Raw genomic sequence first — 20,034 nt, forward strand, 5'->3', positions numbered from 1 at the left:
TGTCTGTGATTGGCGCTTCAAACAATTGCGACCTCGGACAAGTTGCCGTGGCGCGTGACTTTTCACCCCCAAACCGCCTAGATGACTACTGGCGCCCCCAACCTCTATTTAGGTACCCCCAACCCCCGATTCCGACTCTGAGGAACTTGGGGGATGGCGATTGTTCTGCATTCAACCCCCATCGCCACGTCCGGACACCTACAACTCACCAAGATCAATGCCCCCAAGGACTGGTCTCTAGCGTCTGCCCTGGAGCATGGCCAGTCCGGGGAATTCCTCTTCGACGGTGGGACGTCGCAAGAGACCTCAAAGGGCGCGCCCAACGGGCAGGAAATATGCATGCACCTACGATGGTTGTGGGAGGTTCTATTCACGTGCAGAACACTTGCAGAGACACCAACTCAACCGTAAGCCTCCGCGCGTTAGATATGATAATCTTTGCTTCCCGAGAATATCCCAGATTCTGTTCACCATATTCACGGCTGGCTATTAACACCCTCGTACAGATGCTCCCAAAGAATTGTTCGTTTGCCCAGTCGAAGGTTGCGCGTTGTCGTTCGTTCGTAGAGACTTGTATCTTCGGCATAAAGCCCGGCATGAGCAGCACTCCCAGGGCTCTGGATCTGAGGATCCTGATTTAACAATGTCCAACCCATGTGGGCAGACTGCAGAACCCCCAACCGATAGAGTCTATACACGTACAGGCCTGGACGCCCTCGAGCTGGCCTCCGTAAATGATGCCCGGCAGCAGGAGGCTGCATTACAATCGAGAGAACATGTTCAGTCAGCGGATCACCTTATCCACCCTGGCCAATTCCAACAAGGTTCCCAAAGACCCTATGTACCTCAAGAGACTCTTGGATTCCCTACGAACAATTCGCTCCATGGAGACTTGCCTGCCATTGTCGTGAACGATGGTCCGACGAGTGCTTCACCTTCCAGCGTGGATGAGTTTGCAGCATGGCTGTTCGAAGGCCATACAGCTGTACAGGGACAACCGAACTTCTTGGATATGGGTATGAACGCTGGGTACTATCCAGATGACATGCAGAGCTTCCAAATCAACTATCCCAACAATCTGCCTGATTTGATAGACGACGATTCCCAAATCTCCAATCCTCAGCAGCCAGCCCCGACGAGAGAACGAGCGGACAACAGTCTCCCTACTGGTCTGGCCATATCACCCGAAAAATGGAAACAGTTGATCAATATCGTTACTTCGAAATTGCTAGATACCTCGGACGACGCCATCAGAGCACCCCAGCATAATGTCGAAGACGATACAGACCCGCTGAGTCCCTCATCGATGCAAAGTTACCTCGAAAGCTTCTGGCAGTTCTTCAATGAGACCCTGCCCATACTCCACCGACCCACCTTTTCGCCGGAGAATGCTCATATCTATCTTTTAATGGCCGTGTTGATCATAGGCTCGTCCATGCTTACAAGACAGCCGGGCTGTTCGCATCAAGGCATGCAGAGTACTAACCTCATGGCTTGGAACTTGCGAGGGCATGTCCTCCTTCACGTGGACGCCAGCCCACCTGGCCGGCTTTGGGTTTTTCAAACGCTTCTGCTACTAGAAGTGTACGACAAGCTGCTCGCATCATCTGCCCTGCATGAGCGCGCTCTCGTCTATTTCCCCACCACGCTGAACCTGATGCGCCAGAGCAGCACGTTATTTGGTAGACAAGTACCAAAGGCACCGACGACGACTCATCCCGCGGAGAACGGGAGCAGAAACGGAACGACACAACCAGAGCTGAGCGTGGGATTCTTCGCTCCCAAGCGAGCATCTCCTTCGCCACCGGAGTCGTGGTGGGAGCACTGGATACTGCAGGAGTCGATTCGACGCGCCGCATTCGCCGCCTTCGTCCTCGACGTAACTCATTCCGTGATGTTCGGACACAGCCAGACGCTGGTGTTCCACGAAATTCATCTCTATCTCCCAAGCGATCGTCTCTTGTGGTCGTCTCACTCGCCTAGCGAAATCGCTGCAGTCGAGTCTAGCCTGTACGCAAGCGGTGTCGAGCAACTGTCCTTTCTCGATGGGCTGAGAAAGATGATCAATCGCAAGCCGTGCCGGACCAATCCATTCGGATGGCAGGTGCTTCTTGCCGGACTGTTGTCCATCATCGGCCACATGCAACAGCGAGACATCCTCACGTCCAGCCTGAAAGACGACCTCTCCCCCTCCTCCTCCGACAAGTGGCAGCCTAGATTGATCAACTCTCTATTGTGGTGGAAACAAGAGTACGAAAGCACTCTTCGACACCTTCGAGGAGCCGTTCTGGACTGGCAGAAATCCACGCTCACCGATGAGAATAGAAAGGGTCTGGGCAACGATCTCGCGATGAATCATATCCTCTACCACCTAGGCCATATCCACATTTACGTCACAATGTCGGACTTGGCTGTTGTTGCTGGGGCAAGCAAGATTCTTGGTCGTCCCGTGTCACCATTCGAGAAGAGAATGGTCAAGGAGAAAACGGCACGCTGGGCTGGTTCGTTAGGGGCGATCCACGCCGTGTATCACGCCTTTGAACTCGTACACCTCGTACTACATCCCACGGGGGCAGGGAACCGGGCGAGAAATCCCAAAAATCAATTTCAAAGTTCCCAAAATGAGACGCTCTATACAGCGTCTCACGAAAAACTACCGAACCGCAGCTGGGGCCTCTACTATGCAACCCTCGTAATCTGGGCCTACGGCTTCCATCAAGACGGCCATCTAGATCCCTTCCCTCACCATTTACAATACCCCCACATGACGAATTCGAGCGGTCAAACCTCCGCTCAAAGTAGGGATACCGCAGAGACATCCTCTCAAGCATCCACCTCACCAAATGTACCAGATCAATCACAGACCTTGGCATCTGGTATTCCCCACCTGGACGCTCGCTATGGAGACACCCAGGAATTCCTCGACTACATGTTCCCATCCTCAATCCAGTCGGTCGGAGACTTTGACAGGCATATGAAGAATCTCAACGGTGGTCGAAACCGGCTTGTCGGCCTCCTCAGCGTCGTTGATCAGGCACTCGCAGGGTCAAGCTGGGAATTACTTGACGAGGCGAAACAGAGATTGGCGAATGCCGCATTTCTTCTAAGTCAGTCCAGTGTAGGTTGAAAGGGGATTGTAATTAAGGGTTTATCATTACCCAAGTAGCTGCTCTTGGGTCAAGATAACTTCACAACGCTGAAGAGACAGATGACTCATTCGATAAAAAGATAAAACAAAGTGAAACGGGAAAATACGAGAAACGATCATCATTCAATAAAAATACTCTTGATCTAGCTACTTGAATAACTTCTGGACTTTTGCAGTCCTCTCACCAGTACGGGAAATCAAACGCGAGGCTGTACGCTTTAACTGTGCGGTAGGCCTTACTTCTTTTGATATCTTTTTCTGTCGCTCCAACTGATCCATAGTGAGCAATTTGTGAGCGGGAACAAGGTCCTCGAAGTTTACGTTACTGGCGGTCTTTGTTTTTGATGTATTCGAGGTTGCCATGGTTATCGTTTGCAAGATGTTCCTGTACTGAAAGAACTGTATAATAATTCCATCTCCTGGCCCTGAATCCTATCTGAATTTATATCGTCTCGATCCTACATCTTCTGCATTTCAATCGCATTGTACATTAACAATGAATGAATTACAGACATGGACGACATTGAAGAATGCAATCCCTACGAAACCAACTCGACTTCGTATATGCACCAGATCCAACCTGCTGGATCGTATTATCAAATTTCAATGTGTAATGTCACTCGACGTGACCTGATCGCCTGTTGGAATGAAGTTGGTATCAGTTATTGCCTCACGCTAGGTTTCCGTAGACCTAGTATTTTCTGCTCCATCGCTCTCTGTGGATTCTCTATGGTAATCCAACATCTGATTATTGCTAGCGCCGAGATCGGCTTAGACGCATGGACCTGTCAATGTACGGTCAGTTCGTATTCATTGTCCTAACGTCCATGCAGGGCGCACGGGCTATGTCATAATATCCACTGATCACCAGGATGTTTTCCAAGAAAAGTCCTTGATAGCTACGCATGATAGCTCATGCCCTGGTTATCTGCATTTCGATCTAATCAGATTCTGATTTGCCCCTGTCCATCTCCAGAAAGTCTCCGTCGAGCACCACAAATTCACGCGAAGAAACTTCGCGATACGAGCCGCCTGTGGAACCTCATCATGGCCGAAAGAGGAAATGTGAAAAGTATATAAGGCGGTATGAATTCAAGCAAATGTCAAATCCTCATCACAACAATCAGTCAAATCATCAAGCCAACACTCTTCTCAAACCAACTCTTTCCTCACCACCCACCATTCAAAATGCAGTTCAAGTTCCTCCTCGTCACCCTCATGGCCGGCCTCGCCGCTGCCTGCGTCTCTGACTCCGACTGCCCCACCGGTACTCACTGCGAGACCTTCTGCGACGGCCAGAACTGCATCCGCGAGTGCGGAAACTAAACAACGAAACCGCAAACCAATCTGACATCGCCAACGTCAACGCCAAACGTTTGGGCTCGGGAAGACTACATATCTCGGTACACATCTCGGCATGGAAACGAATTCTCAGGAATCAACGTACACGATATCGCGCGGTTAGGATGGACGAATGAAAATCAAATCTTTGTGGCTATAAACTGTGCTCTGATATGACAGTCTTGATGTATTGTGATAAATCGTCCAGCGTGCCCATTACCATGACAAACTTAGACTGTCATGGTAATAAACTCCAATAGACAATGTCCTTTCGATGAATACTCGTGCAAGAAAACAAAGAGAAAACAAACCTAACTACACAATTCCTTTCATCCCCCAAAGCATCCGTAATTAGGCATTCACCTCTCCGCTGAAACAATGCCAGAAGCGCCACACGACTAGGTTCCGGTACTTAAAGACTCAACAGCCAACCATGCTCCTGAAACATCAACCTACCGTTTCATCACCTTCGTCAAGATATTCACAATGCTTCCCACCACTAACAACCCAACCGCACCGCAGCACATCCACTTCGCCCCTATGCCTGCGTCTGACCATCATGTCACGAGGCCGAGTTCACGCATGCCGTCGGTGCGAAACGAGGCGGTCCGGGTCTATGGAAAACGTCGACTATTACCCTGGGCAAGCCACAGTCGGCCGCTGCAGAATCACACAGAGGAACACCACTTTCACGCGTTGAAGAAGATGGTGGAGAGAGTCACATGGAGGGTGACCTCAAGAAGAGGGAGGCTGAGCAGATCCAAAGCATGAAGACTGGATGAATTATCTATTTGAGTCCACGACCGGGGTATAGTGCTAGTATGAGCCAGAATCAAAGTCTAAATAAGGGGCGGACTCGCCCGTTCTGCTGTGTGATCAGATTTCAAAGTGACATGATGCGGTTGAGATGGCTATCGAGAACAGCCTCGCTGAACTCTTCCTCCACGGGCGATAGATCGATGAAGCTGAGATCTTCCAAGTCTTCGTAGATGTACATGGGATTGGATGACATGGGCGCCCATTTGAGGCTCGTGGAAATGGGTGCAAGGAGAATCGGACCTGGTGTGCGCTTCCTCGGGGGTCTCGGTTCTTCTGATTCTGTATGTGCAGACTTTTCGGCTGTTCCTTCGGTCGGTTCGATGGAATCGGGCTCTGAAGGCTCCCCGAGATACAACGCCATGGCGAGCATCTCGTCTGCCAGATCCTGAGCCTTCCTCGACTGCTTCTGTGCTTGTGAAGCTTGACGATCAAGATTCATCACCGACAAGATCTTCAGACTCTCGTCCATTCTTTTATTATGTTCCCTACGACGCAGCCATTGGTTTTCTTCTTGAAGGGCCTGTACGAGAGGGACGAAGGCTGTTGAGGCTTGCGCTCGCGTGATTGGAACGTCGTGATCTGCCACGGATCCAGCAGATGGATCGGCACGCTCCACGGGCTCCAGATGTTCCATGGCGACAAGCCTGTCCTCTAGACGTTCGATGGTAGCGCGTTGCTGCTTGGCGGCGACTTCGAGGCGGTCCCTATCTTCGCGCGCAGCATTGAGTTCGACTTGGAGTAGATTAAAGTCTGCGACCTTTGATGTCGCCTCCCGATGCTTGGCCTTTAGATGTTCAATCTCCAACTCCTTCGTCTCAATCTCCTGCTCACGCTCGCGGAATTGCAGCAACGTCGACTGATGTTCGTCGGTGAGGTCTCGGAACTTCCGCTCCGTCTCCACGGTGCGCTCCTTGGCAAGCTTGATATTCTCGGCCTTGACGATCCATGGCGCGGGGGCGATCTCGATCTCGACATTGTTCATCAACACGGAGGCGTGCTCGGTCCACGACTTCAACATGGACTGGATGCTGTCGAGGCGCAGGATTTCGTCTTCGGGGAAGTGCTTGCTCTTTAGGGTCCGTAGCAGCGAGCGGAGTTCGCTCCCCAGGGACTCTTCCAATTCCTCCTCGGGTGTGATGCCCTGGATCAAGTCCCTGGCGAATGCTAGAGACGACTGGGCGGTGCGCTTCAGGAACTCTTCTTGCTCAATCACCTCGTCCGATCCCTCGGAGAACTTGGGATAGAGCCCGTCGTTGCGGCGGTTCTCCAACGTTCGGGCTGTCTTGAGGGCCGCGAAGAATCCTTCCGAGGAGATCTTCGCAGTGTGGCTCATGGTGACGAGGAAGTCGTCCACGCCGTCATTCTGTTCATCGTCCGCACTTTGCATCTTCTTGACGAGTACGACGATGGCCTCAAAAGAGTTCTTGATGAGATCGAAGTGAGCGCGCATGCTCGAGACGCGGTAGATCAACTCGTTATCCGGCCGGGTCTCGAGCGTCTCCTGGTAGTCCAGCGAGATGCCGGTCAGGATGTGGTTAGAACGGCGGATGGAGTCGGAGATTTCGTCATACTTGGCTTCGTCCTTGCTGAACAGATCCAGGAAGCGATCTATGATCTTCTCGATCGTGTCCAGCTCGCGGTGTGCGGGCCCGAATGCCATGAACTGTTCCAACGTGGCAGATTTGATGGCTGCCCAGAATTGTTCTGCCTTGAACTCGAGGACGTCGAGCTGGTGCATCGTGAGGACCCGCTGCAGGTTCGTGATGGGGTCGTTGCGGGCGACGGTGTCGAAGTACTTGACGTCGTAGTCTTTCATGAACTTGGAAAGCATGCGCGCTTTGTACGCGATACGTTTCGCTCGGAAGTAGGCGCCTAGTGAATCATTCTGGTACGTGTCCTGGCTGTCGACGAGGTAGTGTCGAACAATGGCGAGCTCCTCGCTGGCTTCCTCGGCTTCCAATTGCTTGAGATTCGATTTAATGTCCTTGCCGATGGATTCGAGATTGGCCGTGCGCAGCTGTCTGTTCATCTCCATGATCTCGTCGAATCGGTTCGTGACGTCCTTGGCCTGCTCGTCGCTCATCATCTTGGAAGACTCGACGTTGGACATCTTCGACTGCAGATCCACGACGAGGTCTCGGAATTTGGTGATCAGGACTTCTTGGTCCGCGATGCTTGCATCCTGCTGGATGATCTTTTGAGCTTGTTCGGCCAGCTCGGTGTCCTTTGTCTCGACCTCGGCGCGCAGCTCTTGGGCTTGCTCTAAATGGTGAGCCTCCAACTCGTCGTTGAGCTCCTTCAGGCTCTCCAGATCCTCGATAACCATATCCTTGTCCGCGAGTTGCTGCTTAAAGTCGTGGTTCTGGGCCGAGAGTTCTTCGATCATTTCCTCGCATTCGTTGGCGGCATCGAGCTGCTGGCGTAGATTCTCGATGATGGAGTCCTTCTGGGCGAGGTCTTCCTTGAACTCGTCTCGCTCGGTGAGGATCTGCTCGGCCTGGGACTGGTCGTCTTCCAGTTCCTTGATCCGTGCCCTCAACTCTATTTCGGTGCCCTCGGTCAGATCTTTCAACATGAGCAGAGCATCGCGTAGTCGGTCGCGCTCGTTCTGGAGATGATAGTAGCCAGCAGCCTCCTTCGCCTCGTCCGACATGTTCTCGGTCAACAATTCCCGCTCCGAGTTGAGAATCTCAATCTCCAGCTCTTGCTCTTCTAAGCGTTTTCTCAAACTTTCCAGGTCGGCCTCTGCCTGCTCGGCACGCTCTTCTGCCATCTCCCGATCCAGTGTCGCCAGCTCCAATATTGATTCCGCCTCGGCCTCGCTGTTCTGAAGGCGGTCCAGTTCACTTGCCGTCTCCTTGGCCTTTGCCTTCAGCTCGGTGTTCTCCTGGTGAAAGGTTTGACATTTTCCTTGTAGCTTTTGAATGATCGTCTCGAATTTATCCTTCTCCGCCTTGGTTTGGTCTAATAGCTTCAATTTCTCCCTGTCTTCTGCACGCTGTTTCTCTAAATGCTTAATCTTTGTTTCTAGATTGTCCACGGCGGGGTCTCGCGAGGTCTTGCTCGATGGGGATGCAGTCGACGAGGTAGAGACGGTCCTTGCTCCGCCAATTGAGGGTCGAGACAATCGGTTAGCTGCCGACGCGGTGGAAACGGACGATATACTGGACTTGCGAGCCAATGGTCGGGTGGACGAAGTCGCAGGGGGCGAGGTGACGGATAGGCGATTTGACGGGGGGCCCATTGAAGTTCGCGAGGACAGCTTGGGTGTTGCGGCACCTATACTCGAAGTGCGAGAAGCTTTCGTTGTGGCCGTCCTACTGGCGGGTGTGGCCGTCTTCGAAGCTATCACCGACGACGGTCTGGACGTCGGTCTGGGAGCAGGAGATGCGGCGGTTCTGGAAGGAGGTTTCGGCGGTGCGGGAGACGCAGCGGTCCGGGGAGGAGGCTTGATAGGTGACGACGGAGCTCGCGATGGTGGCTTTATAGGTGACGATGGAGTTCTAGAGGGTGGCCTAGGCATTGGTTTAGGAGCAGGCTGTGAGATGATTCTGTCAATACCAGCGGGTCGAACAAACAATCCATGTCCTGGTGGACATTGGAAATATCTTTCCCCCTTGACAGATCCATCGTTCTTTCCAGTAGCTGTAGGAAGCTCGATTCCCAAGAAATGTCCTTCCGCTACATGTATCTCCCCAGAATACCGAATGATAGCCCTACGGCCATCGGTTGTCTCTACCGTCTGTCCAACTTTGTATTCCGCCATTGGAGTGTGATGGCGGTGCTTTTCGAAACGATCGCTCGAGGGGGTTCACTCAGTGACAGCGATTGCGAGCTATGCAGATGCCGTGATATTGCTAAGCACCCGTAGCACTGAACGGTGCCGCGAGTCCTCGATAGAGCTATACCTAGCTATAGGTAAATCCACAGGTATGGCAGGAGAAATAGCGGGGGTCAAGCTCCAACAAAAACAAAAGGAAACTTGGGTATATTGCGAAGAAATGCACACATAACAAGAAGCAGCAAGCTACTCGCAGAACGATGACCCCTCGTGACTGTTCGCATCGACAGCGTGGAAGGCGCCGAAGTCGTGGGATGCGTGTAAAGGGGAGGAAAACATTCGAGATGAGGTCGGAGTAGACGCGCAGTGTTGTCGCCTCGCCAAGCTCACGAGTGAACTCATGGTCCGAGCGTCAAATATCAAAGGCATCTCTTGAAATAATGCAAATTGTTACAAGAAATTATATGGTCAATTGATATCAGAGATTTTGAATAGTACGGTAGCATCTAATGATATTTCCAAATGCATCCACCTCAGGCTTTCCTCTTGCTCTAATCTACCAAGCGAGCTACTATAGAAAAAAATTACCGATTCGTAGTCCGTATATCGTGTGACGGAACAAATACTGATACATGTGTATTCGGTAGAGTTATAAAATAAGCTGCTACAGTCCTGACGCTCAAGAGCTCGTCAATTCGGCGATGCGCTCTTCGATGTCTGGTACAGCTCTGAGCTGCAGCTCGAGTTCTTCTCTCTCACTGTATTCAATCAGTACACATCGTGTCAAGGGATATGAAGCAACTTACTCTTCCAGTTCTAATCTTCTTTCGGCGTCTAGCTTGGTGAAGACAAATCCACCCTGTCCATCGAACTGCAGAATCTTGCTGTGATACTTCCAGAGCGACCTGCGATGGGATACAGTCATGAGCGTAATTCCCAGTCGCTTTGCCTCGTCGTACATGACGCGCTCGATCTCTAATGTCACACTCGATGTACACTCATCCAATATCGCATACTTTGGTGCGTGATAGAACAGCCTTGCCATTGCGACTCTCTGTTGGAGACCTCCCGAAAGTACGTCGGTCCATTCCTGCTCGGCATCCCAGCCGCCCGGACGATCGACGATGGATTCGATTTCGACGATTGATAGAATGTTGTACAAATCAGAGTCCGTGATACCCTTATCGCGCATCTCCCTCAATGAGTCGGGATAGATGATCTGTTGACGAAGTGAGCCCCGGGAGAGGTACGGTCTCTGGGGGATGTAGAAGATGTCCTCGAATGGAGGCTTTCGAACATTGCCACCGTAAACTGGCCAGAGTCCGCCTAGGATTCGAAAGAGACTCGACTTGCCGCATCCGTTAGGCCCGACAATGAGCAGGTGATCTCCCGGCTTGACCGTGAAGCTCAACTTTCGGACGAGCACGTCTCCGTTTGGAGATACAATGGGTACGTCGCGGAATTCGATGTCGGGGCCCTCGGTGACCTCGCCGCGACCGCGCAGCACGGCCGCATTTTCTTCTGTGTCGGCAGATGATACGAGCTTCTTCTCGAAGTGCCCTGCTTGAATGTCGTCAATCACATCTAGCAGGGTAGAGACGCGAGATGTATAACCCGCGAGTTCAGTAATCTCCTTGTATGAAAACATGACACGTCCAAAAGCGTCAGAAGACATGAGGAGCATTCGGCGGTTAGTCACGAAGCCTGGGATGGCCGTTAGCTTCGAATCATTGTCATCACAATCAAACTCACTTTCAGTCCTGTCTCCCATACTCTTGCCTTCGACGCCGGGGACTTTGAAGAACACCGGCACACTGCAGAGCAAGAGCCCCAATGCGCCCCAGAAGTACTTGATGACAAAGTCCTCCATGACTCCGTGGTAGAATCTCCGCCTCAGGATTCGATTAACGTGTTTGATGAGCGTGAAATAACCCTTGTCCAGTGTGTCCTTCTCTGCCTCGTGACCGTGATACAGCGCCACTTCCTCGCTGTAGTCGATCAACCTCGAATGCTGGAATCTGAATTCTCCCTCCAATCTCGCCTCGTCCGCGACGTATCTGCCAAAGGGCGGCGTCAGCGCCCTCATAACGTTCGCCGACAGCTGAACGAGCAGACTCATGAAGAACAGGCCCTCGCCTCCGACATTCCGCGACAATGAGTAGTTGTAGATGACCATGTCGAGCACCGGCTTCGCAATGTTGGAATACAGCTCGGCCAAGCTGTTCGAGAACTTGGCGACGTCGACCGTGATGAGCTGGTCCGCATTCTTGATCCGATCATCGAGCGCTGAGAGGGTGTAGAAGGTCATGTGGGAGAGATATCTGCTGTGGATGTAGTGCGTCAGGCGCGTCCGGTACTGCAGTGACAATTTGCACTGGTGGTACGACAGCTGCATCTCGTTAGCATACTTCCGTCTTCACCATTTTCAATCCCTACCATTGAGTTGGTGAACGTCGCCGGTACAGCGACCGCCATCCACCACACCAATCCCGTCAAGAAGTCCCGGCCCTTTCCCCTCACAAGATTGCTGACGAGCTTTCCATCCAGCTCGGCAACATACAAGCTGATCATCGTCCTCAGCACCAGGAAGATGCTGTGGCTGATCAACAGCCTAAACTCCTTGCTCCGCCATCCCGGTATGACGATCTTCAGCAGCCTCAGCAGGTTCTTGAAGAACTCGCGATTCAGCTCGACCTTCTTGCGCGACGTTGCCTCGCCCTCCGTCGAACCTGTCCCTACGTTCTTCGACCGCAGTTCGGCCTGTCGCTGCGAGGCGGCCTTCTGCTCGGCGATCGCGTTGCGGATGCGGTTGATGAGGGCGACGAAGAGCGTGAGATAGACGGCGCGCGAGATGCGCGTGCGGTGCTGGAGGTAGCGCGACGTGAGGTCGTTCAGTATGGCTTTCACGGACTGGCTGGAGGGGCGGAATGTCGAAGGCTTCGACAGCACGGCCATGGTTCACCGCGGGAGGGGCATTCGGGGTTGAGTAGTAGTTTCTGTGAGTCGATTGAGGATGGTATTTGTTAGGTCTGGGCGCAGCAGAGGATTATTTCAAAGTACAGCGATTCGGTCGTCTCATGGTGTTGACACAAGCTAGAGTCAGTAGTAGTAATGGTAGAGCTTCTTCATGTGAGTGACAAAGCGGCCTCGGCTCAAACCCCATGGGGCATTGAATTCGCTAGTCCTGATATGGAAGTTAGGTCAGAGCCTTTTTTGGCTTGTGACAATTACATCACATCTAGTTCGACAAAACAACCTCTGTCTTATATACGCGTACGACTATATGTAAATATGTATATTTATTTTATCCAAAGTCATTACTAACCGAACAAATGAACAATTAGAGTGGTTGACCTCAAAAATGGAAGAATCTTGTTCCTTACTTTTCCTAATCTAGTAGGGCTGTGGATACCACGGGCTTTTCCTAGAAAACTTTTCAAGAACTTGGAGGGCCTAAGTAGATACTTCCATCACCCATATTCAGTATTACACCTGCATTGATTAGATTGCGACAATTCTCTGCTACTAAAAACGTTTTTATTTCCGACTTCGCAAAAGCTCTCTGGTCCTCCGACGATGGCGTCGACAGAGCAGACATTCAGTTCCTACGATCGTAAACAAGGCAATGCGTACGCCAGCGCCCGTCGAGATTATCACCCTAATCTATATAAAACGGTTCTAGATTTTCACTCAGCAACCGGCGGGCAGAACAATGTTCTCGTTGACGTTGGAACCGGGCCTGGCAATGTTGCCCGCACATTGGCACAACACTTCTCCACAGTAGTTGGGCTTGATCCGTCTCAGGGAATGATTCAAACTGCTATTTCACTCGGAGGCGAAACTATGAATGCCATCCCAATCCGTTATGAGATCTCTACGGCCGAAGAGCTGGGTAGTAATCTCTCTTCTCCAATTGAATCGAATAGTGTGGACTTGATCACAGCGGCAAATGCTGCTCACTGGTTTGACATGCCACGCTTCTGGGAAAGCGCTGCTCGTATCTTGAGGCCAGGAGGAAGTGTTATCTTATGGATGTCGGGAGAAGTCAGCGCACACCCAGATATGCCGAACGCAGAAGCAGTTCAAGCTGCTTTAGACAAGCACCGATTCGAGTACCTTCGGCCCTACTATGCTCGAGGCAACCTTCTTACAAGAAGCCGCTATCGCGATCTCGAGCTTCCCTGGACGCTTGCTCAGCCGGTATCCGAGTTTGATGAAAGCAAATTTGTTCGTAAAGAAGATAATAAAGAATACTACGCGGGCAATTCAGACATAGACATGGACACACTGGAGAGAATCATGTCCACGGCAAGCCCAGTAACTCGCTGGCGCCAGGCCAATCCAGAACTTGTTGGCACCAGCAAGGATGTATTAGCTGTGCTTCGGAGAGAGATTGAACAGTTGTTACAGCAGGCCGGTGTAGAAAAGGGACACGAAAGGGTAAAGGGTAGTGTCCGAGGCGCCCTCCTCGTTGTAAAGAAGAAGATATGATTGCCACAACCCTAATTTCTGTTTTGCGAACCAGCAAGGGTAAGTGCTTTCATGTAGCAACAGCGAGTTCTACGATCAAAGTCCAACGAGCGCGCAGCCGGCGTATAAAGTACTTCATTGAATTACGAGCCATTTTTCACCGAACCCGATTTAGTATTGACCGGGAAGAACCCCTACTCGTAACACAGGGAGACATAAAGTATGTGACAATTACATCCGTCGTTAGCAATTGCTGCATATTATATCACTGCGCTACCGGGTTAAGTTACATTTTTCATGAACGAAGGTATTTCACTATTATGATAAAACCATTTCACCTAGTCCTTTAACAATTCTGGAAACAGAGGCAATTGTAGATCACACTTTTCATTCCTTCCTGAAGGGGCCGCGTAATCGTTCAGGATCAATTACACCTTTCAAACTCCATATAACGTTCGTGACCAGTTGTGCCCTCTGCGAGTAGGAGCATGACCTCTTCCTTGGTCATAGACTCTGTGAGACGGTAGGGCCAGAGCTCCATGATTGTGTTTTCTGACTTGATCCTCACCCCATGTTGGCGAGCCACGTCTGACATAGAGATGCCCTTCTCTGACCCCACTTGATCCAGAAATCTTTTGAAATACGTATCGAAGTCGCCACATAGATCTAAAAGTCCTGTGACCAGGTAGAAATCTGGGGATAGCATGTGTTTGAAGCTACTCATATCCCCTTTTCCCATGATAGCGTCGATCAGAGTTTGTTCGACGTCAAGGTATTCCCTGACAACACGGTTGAAAAGTGCTGTTGTCTTCGTATTGAAAGCGCCTCCGCAGTACCTTTCTTCTTCGCGGACAGCATTTAAGAATAGCATGAGAAGCGTGGCCCGGGGACTTTTAGACTTCGCCTTCAACATCGAAGAGAAAGTGGCGAGTGTGGTGGAGGGACCCAGGTAACCACGATCACATATGTTCGAAACCTGAGTTGCGTTAGATGCTTTGCTGAAATCTTTCTGCTGGTAACATACTTCGATGCGGTCGAACTGCTGAGAGTTGAGATAGCGCGGCAGATCAACAGCATTAACAGCCAAAAGCTGGAACGACACACTAACAGAGTGGACACGTGTACAAAATTCAAGCAGGAGGTCGCGCAGATAGAAGAAGAAGGCCCCGTACACATCGTTCCTGGCTATCCTGAGGCTCTTGATGTACTCGTCGTAGGACCAATCATCGAGAGGATCGGCATCATCTTTCATAGGCCATTGGCCTTGTGCATTGAAGAATGTACTGTGTTGGATTATTAGCGACTCGATCTGAAGTATTGGGGAGATACTAACGGATTTGGCACAGTAAAGTCCTTGCGTGATGCGCCAAATGGTAGCAAAACACCATGTTGGCGAAAGTCCATTGCTCCGGCGCGGCGACCAGGCGACATTTTATAGATATGGCGATCTACATGATCCACTCTAGCCAGAGTGACCGCGCGGCGGATTGACTGAGCTTGATTTGCGTCCAATCCTACCGGTACTCTAAACATGTTTGCAAAGGCCATCCACTCCTGCTGCTTGAGCAACAGGCGTAATGTCCTTCCGCCAAGATCGAACGTTTTTGCCTGAAGTGACTGTGGAGGCTTATCTTTGATCTTGGTACACACATCTTGGATGAGTGTCAAAACGCCGTTACGTAGCGCTTGGAAAATTGGCTCCGGGATCATTGCCGAGTACCAGAGATGAAGCATTACGGGAGCAGCAATTTCGGGCTCGAAATGAAGAGCTACTAACAATAGCATGGCGTTTCGTGCGGTGATGACAGTGTTCATGTCATTCAGAACAACTGTGCAGTTACCAGCGAAGGTTCTAGGGAGTCCAACTATAGTCTTCACAACATTGCGCAAGTCGCCCGAGGCTGCGAAGAGCAAGGCAACATCTCGCCCCATGATCACTTCCTCACCTTCGTTGTCTTTGATCTTGAGGATATCCACAGCAGGAACATTGCCCCAAAGATATTGGAGCGAGCCAAATGTCGCGAGGGGCGGACCGGAAACAAAAGCTGGCACGCGGTTCTCTACCACCCACCCGGGGAGGTAGGGATCGTTGAGGAATTTGGACCTGCATACACCTTTATGGTGCTTCCAGTCGGCAGTTTGGCATTCTTTGCAGCAATACTGTCTGCAGTCAGCAATTATTCCAATGGACTACAGGAGGTTTTCCAATTCCTGCGCGAAAAGGACATGCCTGAACCAGCTTGCATTTGGCACAGATGAATCCCGCCTCATTGCGGCAAGGCATAATTTCTCCATTGATCTTTCGTTGTGTGTTCGCACAAAGTGCTGGATCGAGAAAAAGGGACGTTTTCGACACTTCCTATAATAGCGATTAAACGATTAGATCCGTGTATGTGGCTGAGTATGAGGAGGATCAAGGGCGAAAGGTATGGATTGTGGAAAAGAATATGGACGAATATTGGCTTCGTGGAAGTAGAGGAACATTGTTGCCTGCTCCGCTCTGTTTGTTGCTTACCCTGCAATCTTGTTTAAGCTTCTGTGGCTTCTCCCTCCTCCAGAGCCAGTCCTCAAAGTCGTTCCTTTCAAGTCCCTGTGGGACCTGATCTATGGATGATTTCCACTCCATAGACAGACCATACAGCTGGAGCGAAGCGGGATTCTGTACAAGGAAGCTGTACTCAGCCACCTCTTTGCTGTCACTGCCATGAGACGTTCGCCATCCTTCCACTGCCCTCTCAGCTAAGATGCGTCCTCTCGCCAAGTCACCATTGGCAATAACAATTTGAGCCGCATCGAGGTACGCGCGGGACAGACCCGAGTTGCCTGATCCTTGTTTGTTATAAAGACAGATCATTTCATCGACATAGCGAAGGGTTCGTAGTTGAAAATTCATCTGCATGCCGTCATGACCGATAAGATCATCCAGCTGCTTGATTCTCTCCAATCGTTTGTCATTCTCCTGGCTCTGTTCTATCGGTAAGGAGCACACAGTGCAGGAACATAGGAATCCAAACTTCTCCTGCAGTTTCTTTTGGCGGATTGTGCGGCTGCTATCGAGAACGAGATAATATATTGTGATCTCCTCGCCCTTGGAAATATCTCTCAAAGCATGGACAGTATGCCGCTTGATGTTCTGGTTCCAGTGTTTTTGTGCATTGTTATCGCAGGAGTGGTTGATGCGACAGGCTTCAAGGAAAACCCCTCCTACGATTCCGTTAGCCTCAATGGGCAGACCATTCGTTCGAATGATGCCAAGAGACTTCTCAGCAGCATTTTGGTATGGATAGAGATTGTGCATCGAGAAGAAACATTGCCGCTGGGGTTCAGTAAGGGAATCGACTTGACGGGATATGTGCCCCTTCAGCCACTCGCTGTCCCGTTGCTGTTCGGGTATTGTGACGACTGGCTGCTCGGAAAGTATTCGCGTGCCTCTGGGGATATTCTGAGTCGCGACGAGACCTCTACCCTTCCCTGGAAAATCCTTCAAGGCATAGATGGAGCTGCTGTCGATGCTCGTCATGTCGAACTGCGTTCTAGCTCTCGCTATATGGTCCAAACTGCGCTTTAGGAAGCAAGTCTGCAGTTGTAGCACTTATTCAATTGAAGGCCAACACAGCTAGTTTATTTGGTTGACTACAGTAGTAGTATAAGTGGAGATTTGAATCTTTTGATCCAATCAATTTCTCGTCCTAAGTGGATGCCTAATTGTGTAACAATAGTTCTCGACATTCACCAATAGATCTCAACTACGTGCTTAGGTCCTTTTCTTGACCTGCTTCAGACCCACAAAACTTTCTTTATAGAGAGCAATTAGGAACTGGGACAGAGGCACCCACATTCCGCATGGTTGATTGGAAATTGGAGAATTGTGATGTCTGTAAACCATTGTGCATTTCTTGCAGTAACTATCATTATTATATTGCGCCGCTATTACAAGCAATGAGGTAAGTGGCCTTAGCTAATCTATGCTTGTCGTGGATTATCAAATAAGATTTTCTTCAAGAATATGAGGGCAGTATCAGGGAGCTATCATATAAACGATTGAAATACCACTTCACATTCGACCTAGTGGATCACGAACTATGACCTTACCTACTTATTCCCAACACGGCAGTACTAATCAGTGATTCTACAAAGGTAATAATAGCTTTTATACCAATCTCAGCAATCTTGTCTCCATCGCCCAGGTTTGGATTGAAAGAACACACTGTCAGCGAAACCGGCATGGCCTTTTGTGGTATAAGCTTTGTGCACTTCAACAAATCGTCTTCAAACAGCCCGCCCTTGCTCTCGAACCCGTTCACCTTGCCAACACTTTCATCTAGCACATCAAGATCGAGGTGCACTAACGCCGGTGACAATTGAGACTGTTCGAGAGCTTGCGTCAGCTCCATAGCGTAGTCTACGTGCTTGTCCGCGTTTCCCCAAATGACTTTCGCTCCAGCATCCAGAACCGTCTTCCGCTGGTCGTTCGTCACGTCTCTCAGTCCGATATACAACATCTTGTCATACTTTACCGGCCCATAACCCGGTATTGTGCTCGTCAGGTAGTGCCAACTCTTACCTGCCAACATCGACAACCCCATTGCATCGAGATATCCATTCCAGTTCGTCGAAGGTGTATCCATATCATCATGTGCGTCGAAATATATGAATCCTGGCTCATTCATACCGAGACCGCATGCGACACCGACAGTACTCATACAGTTTCCGGAGAGCACGAGTGGGAAGGAGTTTTGGGATCGCGCTTGTGAGACAGCGATCGAAGTTCGTCGAAGGACCTCAAAACTTCTCCCGATTTCGCCCTCAAAGTCATCGACAGGCCCGATTTCGTGGAAGTGAATTTCGACACCGAGTTCTTCGAGTTGTGGGATAAGGCCGAGTTTGCAGATACGGTTTGGTCCGTCGCCAACGCGATGGTCCCGGAGTCCAACATGATAGGGAGAGAAAATGATGGTGATAGATGAAGCAGTCATACTGTATTGTATTACAAGCAGATGACTAGGTACTTAGGGATAAGAGCAGCCATGACGGTACTGGAAAAGGCCGCGAGAGAAGTTCAGCACTAGTCACGTGATGTGTTTAGTATGCTTAATAATGTACCAATTGCCAAGCACATGAAGGAAGACATAATGCTATAAACAATGCTATAAGTACTCGGTATAAAATATTAAAAGAGAGCTAAGGGCAGTTAGAATAGTTTTGTTTTTCAATCCTAGTGTTAGTTCTACCTGCACTTGCAAATAGTACTCCGTATATAGCTCAGCAATACAACTGTTAAACTAGATAATAATAACAATTATGCTGTAGCTCTAAACCTTCTCTATAGGACCTTCTTTTTAACCCTTAAACTGTGTTTATTAACTTGGCAAGCAGAGATATTAAGTTTTTGTTTATGTTTAGATTTTCTTATTACTGCATACTACACCACTCATGCTTCACCACTCATCGGGCTTCACCACTACTCATGCTTCATTCTCTCGCTTGATTTCTTGGCAAATTCCTCTGCCTTTTACGTGAGATATTTCCTTTACCAATCTCTCCCCTTCTCCCTTTCTCTCTACCACCTTCTGGGATAACAGAGACGTATCCCGTTTAATCTTTGATCTCTTCTCTTCTTATTTAATCTCTCCTCTTGTTACATATTAGGGGCGGAGAATAGCTTCTCTCTTAATGCTTCTCTCTTAATGCTTCTCTCTTAATGCTTCTCTCTTAATGCTTCCACTCTCTTAACTCTTATTACCATCACTATTAGGAACCCCTGCTAACTCAGAAGCTCTAAGGAGGGTGAGATTGGCGAAGGCTAACCTCAGGTTGAGCTCAAGAAGGGGCCCCCCTAGGCTTAATGATCTCTCCGTTCCCACCTTTGAGCAGTTTTTTCTGCCGATGATCGTCTCGTCGTCCGCTGCGCCCGCTCTGCCTCGTCCCCGCCACTACGAGAGAGACGAAGACGACTTTGCTATCCGTCACAAGAAGCCAGCAAGCCCCCGTTTGCCCTGGGGATTACCCTCGAGCCTCAGTGGCACCCATTCGCATAAGTGTGAGCTGTTGGCTCCGTGGGATCACCTCTCTCGAGTTCGCCGAGAGAGATATTTCCGAGGTGGAATTGGTGGAATTTCTGCAGGCCATTCTTGACTTTGATGGCGAGTTCTTTGGCCCGGTTTTCCAGAGCCCAGTCAAGATCCCAAGATAAATTACGTGTAGATAGACCGACAGTGATTTCTTTCCATCGTCAATGGAGGCTACCATAGTAATACACAAACTTTGAGATACATTGCGGATTGATGGGTTGGCTACGTGACTTCATGTGATCTTTATCTCCAGATAAAATTGTTCTTCTCACTCAGCCTGCTATTCTGGAGTGATTCAAGTATACGTTTGCGACATGCATTTGCCATCTGCTATGTCTTTAAAGCTCCCTACCTTTTCCCACTTTTTGGCTCATGACGAAATCAAGCATTGCACAAGGGAAACC

The 20,034-nt window shown here is 50.1% G+C and overlaps 6 protein-coding genes across 6 annotated transcripts; 2 read left to right on the forward strand and 4 right to left on the reverse strand.

Moving 5' to 3' along the window:
- Positions 1 to 157: 157 nt before the first annotated feature.
- On the forward strand, positions 158 to 3,476 carry BU24DRAFT_448636 (uncharacterized protein). The gene is made up of 2 exons (XM_033530904.1): positions 158 to 407; positions 507 to 3,476. The coding sequence occupies exons 1-2, from the start codon at positions 257 to 259 to the stop codon at positions 3,125 to 3,127; spliced, it is 2,772 nt and encodes a 923-aa protein (XP_033385158.1). The 5' UTR covers positions 158 to 256; the 3' UTR covers positions 3,128 to 3,476.
- A 1,896-nt stretch (positions 3,477 to 5,372) lies between these two features.
- Positions 5,373 to 9,491, reverse strand: BU24DRAFT_431789 (uncharacterized protein; the record flags this gene model as incomplete). The annotated part of the gene is made up of 6 exons (XM_033529888.1): positions 5,373 to 5,703; positions 5,755 to 7,424; positions 7,467 to 8,443; positions 8,474 to 8,645; positions 8,931 to 9,050; positions 9,480 to 9,491. 6 exons carry the CDS (start codon positions 9,489 to 9,491, stop codon positions 5,373 to 5,375), a joined length of 3,282 nt encoding a protein of 1,093 aa, XP_033385159.1.
- A 185-nt stretch (positions 9,492 to 9,676) lies between these two features.
- On the reverse strand, positions 9,677 to 12,186 carry BU24DRAFT_387642 (uncharacterized protein). Its single transcript, XM_033524975.1, has 4 exons — positions 11,526 to 12,186; positions 10,842 to 11,478; positions 9,896 to 10,793; positions 9,677 to 9,847 (listed from the first exon to the last, which is right to left on the reverse strand). The coding sequence occupies exons 1-4, from the start codon at positions 12,042 to 12,044 to the stop codon at positions 9,769 to 9,771; spliced, it is 2,133 nt and encodes a 710-aa protein (XP_033385160.1). The 5' UTR covers positions 12,045 to 12,186; the 3' UTR covers positions 9,677 to 9,768.
- Positions 12,187 to 12,567: 381 nt separating this feature from the next.
- BU24DRAFT_477765 (S-adenosyl-L-methionine-dependent methyltransferase) lies at positions 12,568 to 13,594 on the forward strand. Its single transcript, XM_033533006.1, has one exon. It carries the CDS (start codon positions 12,666 to 12,668, stop codon positions 13,578 to 13,580), a length of 915 nt encoding a protein of 304 aa, XP_033385161.1. The 5' UTR covers positions 12,568 to 12,665; the 3' UTR covers positions 13,581 to 13,594.
- Positions 13,595 to 13,798: 204 nt separating this feature from the next.
- BU24DRAFT_366243 (uncharacterized protein) lies at positions 13,799 to 16,641 on the reverse strand. Its single transcript, XM_033524306.1, has 5 exons — positions 16,075 to 16,641; positions 15,790 to 15,918; positions 14,893 to 15,719; positions 14,584 to 14,842; positions 13,799 to 14,535 (listed from the first exon to the last, which is right to left on the reverse strand). Exons 1-5 carry the CDS (start codon positions 16,456 to 16,458, stop codon positions 13,984 to 13,986), a joined length of 2,151 nt encoding a protein of 716 aa, XP_033385162.1. The 5' UTR covers positions 16,459 to 16,641; the 3' UTR covers positions 13,799 to 13,983.
- A 672-nt stretch (positions 16,642 to 17,313) lies between these two features.
- On the reverse strand, positions 17,314 to 18,579 carry BU24DRAFT_440059 (Arginase/deacetylase; the record flags this gene model as incomplete). Its single annotated transcript, XM_033530344.1, has 2 exons — positions 17,656 to 18,579; positions 17,314 to 17,354 (listed from the first exon to the last, which is right to left on the reverse strand). Exons 1-2 carry the CDS (start codon positions 18,533 to 18,535, stop codon positions 17,314 to 17,316), a joined length of 921 nt encoding a protein of 306 aa, XP_033385163.1. The 5' UTR covers positions 18,536 to 18,579.
- Between the last annotated feature and the right edge of the window lie 1,455 nt (positions 18,580 to 20,034).

The sequence above is a fragment of the Aaosphaeria arxii genome (genome assembly GCF_010015735.1).
Source record: "Aaosphaeria arxii CBS 175.79 unplaced genomic scaffold BU24scaffold_3, whole genome shotgun sequence".
NCBI classification, from domain to species: domain Eukaryota; kingdom Fungi; phylum Ascomycota; class Dothideomycetes; order Pleosporales; genus Aaosphaeria; species Aaosphaeria arxii.

Excerpts from the sequence above, each read along its gene's own strand:
- BU24DRAFT_448636 (XM_033530904.1), top strand. The coding sequence starts at position 257 with ATGGCCAGTCCGGGGAATTCCTCTTCGACGGTGGGACGTCGCAAGAGA. Across the intron at positions 408-506 it reads GCAGAGACACCAACTCAACC|ATGCTCCCAAAGAATTGTTC; the intron begins GTAAGCCTCCGC and ends ACCCTCGTACAG.
- BU24DRAFT_387642 (XM_033524975.1), bottom strand. The coding sequence starts at position 12,044 with ATGGCCGTGCTGTCGAAGCCTTCGACATTCCGCCCCTCCAGCCAGTCC. Across the intron at positions 10,794-10,841 it reads TATGGGAGACAGGACTGAAA|GCTTCGTGACTAACCGCCGA; the intron begins GTGAGTTTGATT and ends CGGCCATCCCAG. Across the intron at positions 9,848-9,895 it reads AGAAGATTAGAACTGGAAGA|TGAGAGAGAAGAACTCGAGC; the intron begins GTAAGTTGCTTC and ends GATTGAATACAG.
- BU24DRAFT_477765 (XM_033533006.1), top strand. The coding sequence starts at position 12,666 with ATGGCGTCGACAGAGCAGACATTCAGTTCCTACGATCGTAAACAAGGC.
- BU24DRAFT_366243 (XM_033524306.1), bottom strand. The coding sequence starts at position 16,458 with ATGCAGATGAATTTTCAACTACGAACCCTTCGCTATGTCGATGAAATG. Across the intron at positions 15,720-15,789 it reads CCAAATGCAAGCTGGTTCAG|TATTGCTGCAAAGAATGCCA; the intron begins GCATGTCCTTTT and ends GACTGCAGACAG. Across the intron at positions 14,536-14,583 it reads AGCAGTTCGACCGCATCGAA|GTTTCGAACATATGTGATCG; the intron begins GTATGTTACCAG and ends AACGCAACTCAG.